This window comes from Micropterus salmoides, unplaced genomic scaffold, assembly GCF_014851395.1.
Source record: "Micropterus salmoides isolate LMB-PRFRI ecotype aquatic unplaced genomic scaffold, ASM1485139v1 Ms_hic_scaffold_20, whole genome shotgun sequence".
NCBI lineage: Eukaryota > Metazoa > Chordata > Actinopteri > Centrarchiformes > Centrarchidae > Micropterus > Micropterus salmoides.
This window is the reverse complement of record NW_024041151.1, coordinates 27,834,749-27,849,779: the sequence shown is the minus strand read 5'-3', so window position 1 is coordinate 27,849,779 and position 15,031 is coordinate 27,834,749. Positions and strand designations below refer to the sequence as shown.

General features: G+C 37.8%; 1 protein-coding gene across 10 annotated transcripts in view; it reads left to right on the top strand.

Annotated features, from left to right (window-relative positions):
• The window catches only part of LOC119914090 (transcription factor 4-like), a 270,600-nt gene that overhangs the window by 58,034 nt on the left and 197,535 nt on the right, over positions 1 to 15,031 (top strand). For all 10 annotated transcript variants that reach the window (XM_038733104.1, XM_038733097.1, XM_038733093.1 and 7 more), the window contains 2 exons: positions 12,720 to 12,775; positions 13,888 to 13,963. In XM_038733104.1, coding sequence (XP_038589032.1) covers positions 12,720 to 12,775; positions 13,888 to 13,963 — 132 coding nt within the window. The remainder of the gene's footprint in view (positions 1 to 12,719; positions 12,776 to 13,887; positions 13,964 to 15,031) is intronic.

Here is a 15,031-nt window from a genome sequence, read left to right as displayed (position 1 = left end):
TAGTGATGAGTTACCTATAGATCATCTCAGAACCATCACAACGTTGGATGGCTATTCATAACACAAGTTGTTCAACCACAAATAGAAAACAGTACAAAATATACAGAACTATGTTGAAGCAAACTTTATTGAATGTGCTTTTAAGCTAAGACACACACAAACTCCTAAACTGAAAGTTCCTCATGTGCCCACCCTCTTCTGTGTTCTTACACTGAACAAAATTATAAACGCAACACTTTTGTTTTTGCCCCAATTCCTCCGGTGAGTATGCTGGCCATGCAAGAAATGGGATGTTTTCAGCTTCCAGGAATTGTAATCCTTGCAACATAGGGCCGTGCATTATCATGCTGCAACATGAGGTGATGGTTGTGGATGAATGGCACAACAATGGGCCTCTGGATCTCGTCATGGTATCTCTATGCATTCAAAATGCCATCAATAAAATGCACCTGTGTTTGTTGTCCGTGAAACACGCCTGCCCATACCATAACCCCACCGCCACCATGGGCCACTCGATCCACAACTAGGACATCAACAAACCGCTCACCCACACGAAGCCATACACACGTCATCTGCTCTGCACAGTGAAAACTGGGATTCATCCATGAAGAGAACACCTCTCCAAAGTGCCAGACGCCATCGTATGTGAGCATTTGCCCACTCAAGTCGTTATGATGGCAAACTGCAGTCAGGTCGAGACCCCAAAGAGGATGACGAGCATGCAGATGAGATTCCCTGAGATGGTTCCTGACAGTTTGTGCAGAAATTATTTGAGGATGCTAAACGATTCTTGCAGCAGCTGTCCGGCTGGCTGGTCTCAGACAATCTTGGTGGTGAAGATGCTGGATGTGGAGGTCCTGGCTGTTGAGGGAATAGAGAATCGGTTTGTTATCAAACCCAGACATTTGTTTTATAGTACTTTAATGCCACTGTGTAATCGTTGAGGACTTCTTTAGTACCATAACAAGGAGTACTCTCAGAACCGGGCCCCTTCTTTGGAGTCAGTGATGTGTCTTCAAATATATTCCTGCAAGAATTCTCCTGGCTCAGTGTTTTTGGTGGTGATTTTTATACTGAATAAATGAATTATCTGTCAGTCTGTCTGTCATCAAATTCCATGAACGACCAACACTATCTCAGCAGTTCTAACACTCGATGGGATCTTATGCAATGTCACCCTAAGGGTTTGGATTTGTATCTACATTTATATAATACACACAAAATTGTACACTATGTATGATGGCAGTGGGTATTTCTTATTTTAATTGTTGCCTGCTTAGCTTGACTGACTTGCTGAGAGTTGAATGACAAGATCAATATTGTTCTCATATCTGAACACAAAATCAAGCTATGCCTTTAAACCATTTTCAGGTTGCACCTTACATGGCAACATATAACTATATATAGTGTATAATACTATGCACACACTTAACAATGCTCCATTTCCTTATAATTCATTAGCAACCAAGAAAGTTGTAGTTAAATACAGTATTGAATAGAGAATCTTATGTTCTGATCTAATACCTTTCTCCTTGTAGATGAATCCTTTCTGAAATTTGGCTTTTTCTTTCTCAGATGCAGTGAAGTTGCAAGGCTTCCTTTTTAGGAAAAACCCTTCTGGTTCTCATTTTCCAGTGAAATGTTTTACAATATATTATACATCATATGGTGTCTTGACTTATAACAAGTTAATTTAAGATTATTGTTTATACAATGAGAAGAACAGCATGATAACTTGGGTGACTTTGTAAAACAATATAAGCTATCAGTACTTTTTCTGTGTACATATATGTATATAGGAATGTAAGGAATAAAATACAATAAAAGTAGAATCAGTTAAAATTCTATGTATTAGTATAAATAATATTCATACTATATACACCCTATATACAATATACAGGTAACATTCTACATAGGTGTAAAAATATTTACACACTAAGCAATCAATATACAATAACAAACTATCTGTACAATCTGATACAGTCAGAATATACTATGTTATACATATATATATATATATATATATATATATATATATGTGTACATGTTTATATTTAAATTTGATAGTTTAGTTACAAACAGCCTTGATGAAAACATACAAGGGGTATTGGTAAAAATGTTCAACTTACCTCTCGCTTTGGTCTTCAGGATGGAAAGATGAAAAAGTTTTTCAAAAGAACAACACAGGTGAAATATGTCTACATACCGTTAAGATAGACAGATAAATGGATGACTGGTAAACGATTAGTAAGAATAGTAAAGAAATTTTAAAGTTGGTTTTCTCCTTCAAAAAACTGCATACTTGTCAACACTTCCACAAGACACCAAAGACTGCCATGCACCTTCTCTGAGGAGCCCAGAATATATATACACAATCCTGACTAGCTATCTGGACAGTGATTGGTTCTTAGGATAAGACATCAAATGCTAACTACTGCTGGCATAGTAATGCAAATGTTCTCTGGCAATTAGATATAGGTTTGATTTACTTTTGTTTACTGTGGTAGACATGTCAGACATACTGCTTGAAGGTATTGTTGTGGATTTTTTAGAAAGAGTTACACATGTCTTCAGTTAATGATGTAGATTTAAAGAATCCTCTACATTTAAGTGACTAGAGCCTATGTGATTCACAAATGTTTTAAGGTTGAAATGTTGAGAGCTGTCTCTGAGAAGTCATCTTGGGTGAGGGTTGTGAAGTTTCAGTCATTGTTCTCCATTGTGTGCAGCGTGGGGGATGGTTTCTTGTTGCTGACGATGGTCGTTAGGGCGTCAAGATCGCAAACCAGTGACTTGGCCTTTAGTAATGCAACTTCTCTGGAGTCTTGTGGGAGATATTTTGAAACTGTAAAGAGCGGATGTACAATACTCCACTTTTGTTGAAAATTGTACCCTATGTTACAAGCTACTCACAAAAAGTAGCTAAATAAGGTGTTTTACACCAGAAAACATCTACTAAGAATTAGTATAATAACCATACATATGTGCGATTTAGTACACCCCCCAAATAATGGGGTTGAATAACTTTTAAAATATCACCAAATAATTTTAAAGCGATTGTGTATAATATGGAGTTAATTTATTACACTAGTATGGACAAAAATACAGCAACACCTACGCATTACTTTTATGACATCCCATTCTAAATCCATAGGCAAGATTTCCCTTAACAACCCATGAAAACACAGCCCCTACCAAATTTATTAGGACAGGGGTAGCACCTTTGTCCATATAGTGTATTTGGATGGAAATCTATCTCAAAAGAAGGAAGACTGATGGTCTCTCTGATTGGTCTGACACATGATCAACAATGCTTAAAGTCACTGAAAAGGTTTACAAGCAGTGGGAATCATTTAATATGTAAGGCTTACAATGAATGTCAACCAGGCATTCATAGTCATTCAAATTCTAGGTCACTCTCTTCTGATGAATTTAAACTTCTACGTACATTAAGTGTAGTGGTGGAGTTACCTACAGCCTGTCTCAGAACCAACATAATGCCTTATTATCTTGCTCAGATTTTATTATTTGGTCATTTGTCCTTGCTTTTTGTGCTTCTACCATAGGTATTTAGGCTATGTAGTTAAAAGGCTTCTGTTTTATTTGCCTTAATTGTGTTTATTGAGTGTTTAATTTATTTTGTGTTACATGCCACTTGTGTCAGGGATACTATAATTTAACAGTGGTGAGAACTTCTCTCAGGCTTACCAATATTGTAAATATGCTATACAAACTGGCATACATTTCTTTTAAGCGTATTGTTGAAACCCAAAATGTAGAGTGGCCATTATAGTGCAGTATACAGTAAATTGAGGGTCAAAGTTAAGAGAGAAGAGAGCAAGAAACTTTCAGTTTATGAGCGTGTGTCTTCAGGAGCATGTGCACCATACACAAATGAGTTCTTACTGCAGTGGCCCAGTTCTAATCAAACCTGTGGCTTATTAGCATGCATCTCCTCTCTCCTGTATTTATTTTCTCTCTTTGGCTGTACCATCATCAGATTTTTATTAGAATTGGGTGTTTGGGCACTTTTACTAAACATATGTCTACATATATTTCTACCGTTTTCTTTTTGTGGTTGTAGGAAACTGTGTTATGAATTAGCATCCAATGCAGAGTTAAGCTAAATACAAAATCCTGGAGAAAGTGTGAGTGCTGTCTCTGAGAGGTGACCTGGAGCAGGTGAGGGGTGTGAACGTGTGTCTGATTGTCTGCAGTGAGAATCTGTGTCTGATTGTCTGCAGTGTGGGGGAGGGTTTCTTGCGACCAATGATGATCGTTAGGCCTTTGAACTTGAACTACTTAACATTTCACACTTGCACCCAATATTGTGTCTCGCCTAGTCTTGTAAACTTAGTGTCTCTTCAAACCCCAAGTAACTACAGATTATATTTAGTTTAAATTATAAGTTTCTCTTAGAAATTATCAATTTCTTTTTTATTTATTCATGCTGGAGTGTGAGTGTCAATCCATGCTATCTAAGAGGGAACTTGTGTCATTATGTACCAGCCAACAGTGGACATTTTTGTAATGCAAAACAACAAACAAAATGCATTCCGTTACATATAGATTAAAGATACATGTACATTGTAAAATTGATTGAAATCCTGTGATTGTCATAATTGGTCAATATACTGGGAAAATTGGGGGGCTAAATCCTTTCAAAGGGCTGGTGAAAGTTCATAATAAATCTGTTTTTAGCAAATAAAAAAAGAACATTAAGAATCTTCCTGCTGACCATTTACTTCCTAATTTAAATTTATTTATCATGCTTGAGGAATATTTAATGATGTTGGAGTGTGACTGTTGCTCCATAGGATCTAAGAGGGGACATGTGCCCTATGTAGCAACAGTGGATTCCTGTCATTTAATGTGTCATCGGTAATAGTCTTTTTGTCATGGGTAATGTGGGTTACACATTTCTTAGCAAAGGACAGCAGCTTCTCAGGTGGAGGATCAAACTTCAGGCTCTTGAATTTTTAAGTTGGTAAAGTTTTTTGCTTTAATGTTTTGTTTGGAGAAAGGAGGCAAGTTCAGAATAGGGAATGTGTGTGGGTCAATAAGCGTCAAATACCAGTGAACTAGTTATGAGCAATACTTTTGAATGAAGAACATATTATGAGTTGGAAAAGACTTAATTGAGAGTTATTTGGAAACTATTACTTGTTACATAACAATAGACCTTATTTACAAGTATAACTAAAGATTCTATTTAGGTTACATTATAATTTTCTTTTAAGAATCATACATTTCTTTTTTACTCATCCATGTTGCAGTGTGAGTGTCGATTCATGCTATCTAAGAGGGAACTTGTGTCATTATATACCAGCCAACAGTGGACATTTCTGTAATGCAAATCAACAAACAAAATGCACACCTATAAATATAGATTAAAGAAACAAGTACATTGTAAAATTGATTAAAATCATGTCCTAATTGGTCAATATCATATTTGGAAGATTTGGGGGCTAAACCATTTCAAAGGTCTAGTAAAACTTAATAAATATGTTTTTAGCAATTAATAAAAAATTAATACAAAGTATCTTGCTGCTGACCATGTTGTTCCTACTTTTTATTTATTTATCTTAAAGTACTTATGACTCTCCTGACTTGTGGGCAGCCCTTCATTTTGATGCAGTGTCAAGATTGAAAATGGTTAAGCCATCAACTAAAGCTGAGACATCATATTTCATTACAAAACAATAATAACAAATCATGCTTGAGGAATATTTAATGATGTTGGAGTGTGACTGTTGCTCCATAGGATCTAAGAGGGGACATGTGCCCTATGTAGCAACAGTGGATTCCTGTCATTTAATGTGTCATCGGTAATAGTCTTTTTGTCATGGGTAATGTGGGTTACACATTTCTTAGCAAAGGACAGCAGCTTCTCAGGTGGAGGATCAAACTTCAGGCTCTTGAAGGTTTAAGTTGGTAAAGTTTTACTTATGACTCCCTAAACTTGTGGGCAGCCCTTCATTATAATACAGTGTCAAGAGTGAAAATGTTTAAGCCATCCATTAAAGCTGAGACTTTATATTTCATTACAAAAACATAACAAATCATGCGGAATAATTATTGATGCTGGATGTTGGAGTGTGACTGTTGCTCCATACTATCTAAGAGGGGACATGTGTTGTTATGTAGCAACCAACAGTGGATTCATGTCATTAAATGCCATACAAGTGTGGACCTTTTTTCTGTAGGCCTAATGCAAACATGAAAATACCATGCATTCCTGATGAAAACCCATCAGGACATCAATTTATTTGGGTAGCCTTTTATCTTACAGTCTGAAGCTTAATACTAGTTAGGAAATCTACTATTGCTGAGCCTTTAAGTTTTGTTTCAAAAGCATATTATCAAATCATGTGTCAAAGACTGCTTAGTTGAGATTATATTTTTCTCATAAGTATTATTGTTTTTGCTTTCGTTTGTCATACATGCTATAGTTTGAATGTCAAATTATCCTTATTAGAAAAAGGATAACTCATTATCTGTTGTCTGACCTCATTATATTCATAAATGACTTTAGCCCCTAAAGATATCCAAATAGCCTTAACAGAGTGTAGTGGATGTGTGATTCAAAACCAGTCTAAGATTCAGTTATTAAGAGCAAATACAAAGTAACTCTTTAAAATGCATACATCACCATTCCACACAGGTCATAAAAATGACCATCCCACACAGAAGAATATGAATTCCCCTAAGAGAAAGTTAAAATAAGTGCACTAGTGTAATAAGATATTTTATTATTATTTAAACGGTATTTGAAACCTAGATCAAGTAATTTTTGTTGGTAATACTGTAGTGCTTGATATCAATGCATGCAGCAAAGTTACTTCTGAATTAAAGTTTAAAGTTTATTTATTTTCAGTTAAAGTGATTAAAGTTTGGATCACGGTGAAATGTTTACACATTGCTCACATTAAAGTTAAATTATCCATTTTTGAAAGAAACAAAGAAAGTCTTTGAAGGTAAAAACACTCATTAGGTGAGAATGAGCACAGACAGTTCCACTGCATAACAATGGAGGTCCCCTCTTGGATAGGTAGCTATCGTTTAAGGATCTAAGTCCCCTCTTGGCAATTTCTTTAAAAAGCCAAAAAAAGCAAATTTGCAGTAATATTATGTTAAAAGACAGTAAAAGTAAATTTTGTATTATATTTATTTTACTTCAAAAGGACTGGAAACACAGGTCCACACTTGGCAGTTTACTCCGACGGTGCACTGTTGGATAGGTACGCGTGTATGTGTGTGCAAGTGTGTGTGTCTGTTTATAAAGGTCACCAATCGTCGACATGATTTCACACAACCTTATAAACACAACATTTTTGTTGAAAAAAGAACACTGTTCATGGTGAACGCCTGTTGCAGGTAACATTCTCTCAAACAGTTAAAGTAAACACTCCAGCAGCCAATGCATGGTTGATTTTAGAGAGATTTCAATCTGTCTAAACTCACAAAACCCCTGCCGTCATCCTTGTGGTGATAGAACAGAAGCTCATTGATTGTCTTAGATATGACCTAACTACTGTGTAAGTGCAGCAGGATCTAAACGAACGCCCTTGCCTGTTTGGTTCAGTTTGTTTAGGCTGCTGAGAAAGCTGTCAGTCGAACTCTGGTGCTCTGGGCTGAGACCACTTGAAAACATGGGTTTCAATTCCAGTAGAACGTTTGGGGTGGTGACAATTTTGTGACAATAGATATGCAGGGATATTCCAAAAATAAGCTCCTACTGAGCCCATAATCTATTCATGGGAACTATCAGGGAAGCGATCTGTTTGAGCAACTTATAATGCTCTGCAATATCATTTGGTATCGGTGGCACATCCATAGTAACCTGTATGTGCGTCAGCAGGTAAATGCAGGGATTTTCCCTGGTACATCAGAAAGTGAAATGCAGTTAGAATGGAGGTGTCTTGTTTTGGCAGTTACTCATGAAAAAGTGAGTGAAATCTAGCAACCACACAGTAACTATCTCTCCATAATTACACGGTACTGACACTAGTGTTTTTTTTAATCCTGTTTCTACCTGTTTGTCATTACTCACAACAGATGATACCCAGCTATAGCTTGGACCTAAAATGCTTATAATCAGTTATTTCTTTTTGCTCTTTGTGACACACGAGAAGCTAAAGAAACATATTAGGCTAAGTAAAGTGCAGCACATTGGTCCCTAAAAACTCCTTGGTTGCCTCGTCTGTATGTTTAGGATCACTGTCCTGCTGCACTGGCCTAAAATTGAGGGACTTTGTATAAATGCATGTAAGTATAAACACCGTTCACCCAATATGGATATGAACATGCTGAAAATACAATGTGCTACAGAAACAAAACTATAAAAAAATGTTTCTTACCTCATAGCTCTACTGATCTTTACCCCCCACCCCACCCCACACATACACACACACACACACACGCACACACACAAACAAATTTCTCATTTTAAATAATACAAAGAGGACCTCAATGGTCATACTGGAGTACAGGCCTGTTTTTGTCCCCAGTGATCTCACACAAAAACACACACACACACACACACACACACACACACACACAGGCTAACTGTATTAATAGGAGTCTGTTTTGTGTCAAGCAGGTCTTAATAGGATCAGTGTGAGAGACATGGAGCTGTCTGTCAGTCTAAGTTCATTAACTGATGATAGATGACCTGCACTTTGTGTTTGTGTGTGTGTGTGAGAGAGAGAGAGGGAGAGAGAGAAAGAGAGAGAGAGAGAGGGGAGGTATGTAGGTGTGCTTTTAAGAGAGTATTTTCCTGCTTGTGTGTAAATACTCTCTCTCTCTCTCTGGTGTAATTTATAGCCCTCAATCGGAGGCCTTATCAGGTGCAGGACACATGGATGCCTCCTTCTCTCCTCCTCCTCTACGTCTTTCAACTCCCGCACACCAACTTTTTTCCCCTCCCCCTCTTTCCTCTCCTCACTCTCTACAGTCTATCTCCCCCTCTTATTTCTCAACACTGAGGGATGCTTTCTTTAATTGCTGTCCTGCTCATCCCCTTCCTCGCCGTCTTCATCCTCCACTTCCCCTGCATCCACACCAGCTATCATCAAACTCTCCCACTCTACTTTTATTTAATTTTCCTCCCCTTTGTTCTCCAAACAGACGTTAGTTGCAGGACAAGTGTTGCCAAAGTGTAAAACATAGTACAGGATCTGTAATCTGGCACCATTACCAGTTCAATATTCCAGTAAAAATATTGATCATTTTGATGAGTTGCGAGCTGAAATCATTCATCTCAGAATACCAAAACGTTGGTTACAGCGATACCTAAAGTCATGCATTTCTGTAATAGTCAGTTCTTTTGTTTATGAATATTGTTTTTGTGCCCTAAATCAGGGAGGATCAAGAGTTGTAATGTTCTGTTGTGAAATGTTCTCTAAATTCATCTGGTCAAATGTATTTCCTGAATCTGACTTTTCAAGTGTGTTGACAAAGCGTCTGTATTTGACGACCTGGGAATGAGAACAGGTTGTTCCCTAAATCCAGACAATCAAGTGCTTGTTCCTTAAATTTGATTAACTGTGTTTCCTAAATCCAGTCAATTGTATTTAGTACTATCTAAGGGCGCGTTCACACCAGCCTTGTTTAACCCAGTTGAACTGAACCCTGTAGCTTTTACCCCCTTGGTGCATTTCGTTTGGGTTGGTGTGAACACCAGAGTCAAATTCTGGTGCGGACCGCTCTCTGGTCCGCCTCAAAAGGATGGTCTGGGACCGCTGTCAACTGAATTCTGGAGCCTTTGTGAGTGGTTTGCGGGGGTTTCTGGTGTGAACACCTTTTGAACCAATAACAGGAAGCATCTTTCATTCAAAATAGTACTTATTTTTTATTACTGTAGTATTAAATGTATCATTGTTATTTATAATATTTAATATTTATTAGAATACCTTTTATTACCAAGCAGGTCTTCACTGTTTGCCAGTTTGGTGTTTGGTATATACAATAAACACATTAAAAGAAGGACAAAGTGCTGCAACAGTCAAGATAAATATAGAAAAAAATATATATACTATAAAAATACCATAACAACAGATATATAATAATAATCCTAATCCTAACAAGTCGTGGTGTGATCTGTGACCGTCTGATGGCAGGGCGTCTTCCACAAAATGCATTATTAAATTTTTTAATACCTGCTGTTATGAGACATTAATATGGGCTTCCTTCTAAAGTCTGCTCATATGGGCTGTAGACCAACACCAATGTGAACTTGACCGTGCTCATTGATGTACGATATGCAGGTGGAAATTTGGAGGGGGTTGGGTTTTTCTACCCACCGACTGTATGACTAAATATCAAACATTTCCACCACATTCATAATTTTTTACAGTTTCTGGACCATTTGACGTTTTGCTTTTGTGAATGCAAACCGTACCAGCTGGAAACAGTGTATCATGATTGGATTTATGTGTGAACCCACCCTAAATCCAATTTATAAAGCCCTGAATCCACTTAATCTAATGCATGTTCCACATTTAAATGTAAGGAACATGCTTGTCATCGGTGTTCATCAGATCAAAAATTAACCTGCTCATTGTCTAAACATTGTGTAAATTCTAATCTATTCTATTCTACCCAAAGGAACTTTTTTTGAGGTTGTGACTTTTGGTGTAACTCCATAAGTAATTTTGTAACTGAACCAGTGTATTTCTATTTTGCTAACACGCACACACACACATACACACACACACAGATAAGCTGACATTCCAAGTGACTCAACAATGAATGTAAGCTGCTCACCATACACACACTGACACAATGGAGAGCCTATTGAGGAGAGATTTGTGCACTACAATGCAATGCAACTGTGAGTGTGTGTGAGTGTGTGTGTGTGTGTGTGTGTGTGTGTGTGTGTGTGTGTACTGTAAGCGAGAGCTGCATTTGCATATTTCAGTCAACGGATCGACCTGTCATGTAGACCTGTCACCATCTCTTTTTTTATTATTGTGTATCTCAACCTCTGTACATCCTCATATTTAAACAACAGAATAGGCTGTTTGTCAGCGTCACATGGCTGTTACCAAAATCTTTCATATGACTGTTTTCTGAGTGACCAGCAAGTTAGGGTTAGGAGATGGGATGTGAACCGCTAGTTCCTGTGTCAAAGTCACACATTTTGTACTTTGACATCTTTAACCTGGTTGTAAGACGGCAGTAAACTATTCTATTGTGTTTATTAAGTTAATGTTTGTTGTGGTTGAATCTTGTCGGTTGTTCGTCCACTTTGGTCCAGACTGAAATATCTTAACAATTACTGAGTGGATTATCATGGAATTTTGTACAGACATTTGTTGTCCCCAGACGATGAAGCCTACTGACTTTGTTATCCAACGACATGTCCTCTAGTGCCACCGCCATAAGGTTGACATTTTTGACATTTTTAGTGAAACATCTCAATAACTATTAAATGGATTGCCATGGATTTTGCTACAGACGTTCACGTCCTTTCTTAGTAACAAATTTGGTGATCCACTGACTTTTCATCTAGCACCATTATCAGCTCACCTGTGACCTCTCAGTCAGCAGATTGACCTTTGACAGATACAACAATTCAGTGTGATGACAGAGGGTATTAGTGGTCTGCAGGAGGCTTAAAGGACCATTAAATTTCACTGAGACATATTAAAGGCTATACAGTAATAATCAATTATGTTTAATGGCATGGAGCATGGTGAGAGACTCATTTACATGCTGTAGCTGATACACACTGTACAGTAATTCTATATGTATTATCAAAGGAGACCTATTATACTGCTTTCCCAGTCCTATGTTGTAGTTCTGTGACTCCTGTATGGCAGCTTTGCATGATTCAATATTTTCTGTCATATACTGGCTCTTCATGTAGACCTTCATTTCAGCCTCTGTCTGAAACAAGCTGTAAATGCTCCTGTCTCTTTAAGGCCCCTCTCTCAAAGCCCACTGTCTTCTGACCTGAAGCATGCTGCCAGGCTGTTGTTGTCTCTGAGCAGTACAGACAGACTGAGCGTTTCGGGGAGGAGCAAATGACCATATATGGCATACCTGCTAGCTCCGTGTGTCGTAGAACGGAGCCATTGGTAGAAAACAGAGCATTCAGAACAGGAGGAAATCTGATGTTTTGGCTCACAGGGATTTCTTTTAAATACTTTAACGTCATTATTTCAAGCTTTGGCCATGTTTAACACTGTAACACTGTAGATAAGTCATCAAATATAGAAAAGCATAATAGGTTTCCTTTAAGTGTTGATGTTATGAAAGTGATGATGACTCACATGACTATGTGGGGTATTAAAATCTGTATCTGAGGACTAAAGACTTTCACCATTGGAGTAAATGTTAACTGATGAAAAACTGTTCAAAACATCATTTCAATCAAGTTCAATAAAATACAGCATAGATATCAGAATTTTCTGTTTACGTTTTCCATAAATAATTTTCCATCTTACTGGTTTTATTTTCAGTGATGATGAGGACAATATTTTAGCTATTTTGCTGTACGTTCTGATTTGTTTTTATTTTTATTTTTCATGTGCATTAGTCTCTGCACTGCTTAAAGGGATTGAATTTTCTGGGTTATTTAATTTCCCAAACTGTATTTTTTAAAAGTCCTTCTAGATCAGCTCTCGGGTAAACTTTCCTAAGCTGTACTGCTATGTCGTGTTTTATTTCCTGTCATCTTAACCTCTCTTTTTCTCTCTCTTTTGCTCATCCAGATATGGAGGAGAGAACGAGTGCGGGGTCATGGGCGAGTGGAAGTCGTTCTTCCAAGGTAACTACTAACAACAATACTACTATTAATAATTATTACTGTTAAATTAAATTACTTTTAGCATTTTTAATATTACTATTATTGTCATTACTAACACTAGAACTACGGCTGCCTTGCAGGTACTATCACTACTATAATACACTAAGGGATGTCATATAGACTTGTGAGGAGACTTTGGAGGAGAGTGTGTTGCAGAGTGGGGTGCGTTTATGTATTTTCAACATCTGATTAGAAAATTGAGCAGTCAGATTTCAGTCCATCTATAGTATGTCTCTGTTGCATTTACACACCCAATCTGCCTTAAACTGTAAAATTGTGAAAGTGTAAATAGGTATATGTTTGAGGTGTCTAGTTACATGAGAACAATAATCTGCCAGTAAATTAGAAACAATCACTTTTCTCTTTTTTTAAGATTTTTGCCTGTAATAGATAGTATACAGCAGAGAGCTGACAAGAAATGTCAGAGAAGGGGATGACATCCAACAAGAGTCACCAGCTGGATTCAAACCAAGGATGTTGCAGTATATTGCTTGTGCTGTAGGTCCTAGACCATCATGATGCCCTGAGAAATTAGTACGATGCAGAGATATTCCGATATTTTTAATAAAATGAATGGAATAGTTTGGGGCTTCCCCTCCTCCCCCATTTCCTCCAATTTCTCTCCTGTCTGTTCTAAAGACTTAAAATGGACAAAAATACTTTAGAAAATCAATTATTCGATATTTTGGAAAATCCACTAATTAGTTTTTCTGCTGCGGATTAGATGAGAAGACTGAAACCACTCCTTGAGCGGAGAGTGGTATCAATCTCTTGGCAACAAAGCATATAAACATATTTTTCAAAATGTTGACCTATTACTGTGCTCTGTGCAGCTGTATTATGTAGAAAAATATTAACCGATTCTCAGTATCAAAAGACTCAAATCAGGCCAGCCAGCAGTTACTACTATTATGGTCACTACAGATCGTACTCCTGCTAATATACTTTTGCCTCTGTCATTGAAAGTATTACTATCACAACTACTGCTGCTCCTAAAAGTAATAACAACTACATATTAAAAGTTGATAATTAGTAAATAATTGTTCACTCTGCATGTCTGTCTCTTTCTCCAGAGTTATGCAGATGGGTCTCAGTACATGGCATCACATGACAGCCTCTCACCTCCGTACACCAACTCCAGGCTAACAGGTACACCACAGACTGAGTGTGTGCTGGTGGTATTATTATTTTGCTATGCACTTCTTTCTTCCCATCAACTTTGAACTCACAGCTTGGTTGGGTTTTTCTCTGACGGTGTGTGTGAATGTGTGTGTGTATGTGTGTGTGTGTGCGTGCGTGCGTGCGCAGAGAATTAGTGAAACACTATCGTACACTGGAGGAGACAGGTCATCTGGCATGCAATTTCTCTCTCAGTCTCTCTCTCTCCCTCAATCTCTCGGCCCGCTGTGTGGAAAACGCTAGGCAGTGGGTGCTCATTTACCCATGATGCTCTCTGCCTCTGGCTCTCTCCGATGTGGCGCCAGTTGTGAGCAAATGGCCACTGACACAGATAATTTGCTCTCTCTCTCACTCACTCGCGCACACACACACACACAGACCAATAATCACTCAAACACACACATGCATATGTACTACCATGCTCGCGCACAGAGCTTAATTACCTTTGACTGGATGCATCAAATATGGAGGATGTCAGCTCTCAGCTATCTGGCTGTACCTGCTCTCTTTCTGTCTCTCACTCTCTCAGTTCAATTTGCTCACTCTTTCTCTTGTACATATTAGATCTAAACTTTCCATTTTGAAGCCACTGAGCGTTGACATAAGTGTGTCTGATGGATGTTTTGGGTTGTATGGTAATTTAGATGTGTATTTGCAAATGAGATGCAAAGACTACTAACCCTAACACCAGCAATTTGACTACAGTTTTCTTATACACCATGTATGGCCAAAATACATGGACACCTTAACAGCAACATGTGATTGTTGAACATATCAATCCATAACCATGTGCATTCCTATTCTCCTTCTTCACCTTCAGGGAAGGCTTTCTATAAGGTTTTGGAACCTGGGTGCAGGGATTTGCTCCCATTCAACCGCAAGAGCATTAATGACAGCTAATGATGTTGGACGGTGGTGATACTCACAGACAAAGGTTTTGGATGGGGTTAGGGTCAGGGCTCGGCACAGGCCAGTCAAGTTCTTCCATCAAACCACTTCGGCTTTTGTCTTCCCCAAATTTAGATAACCGTTTTTAAA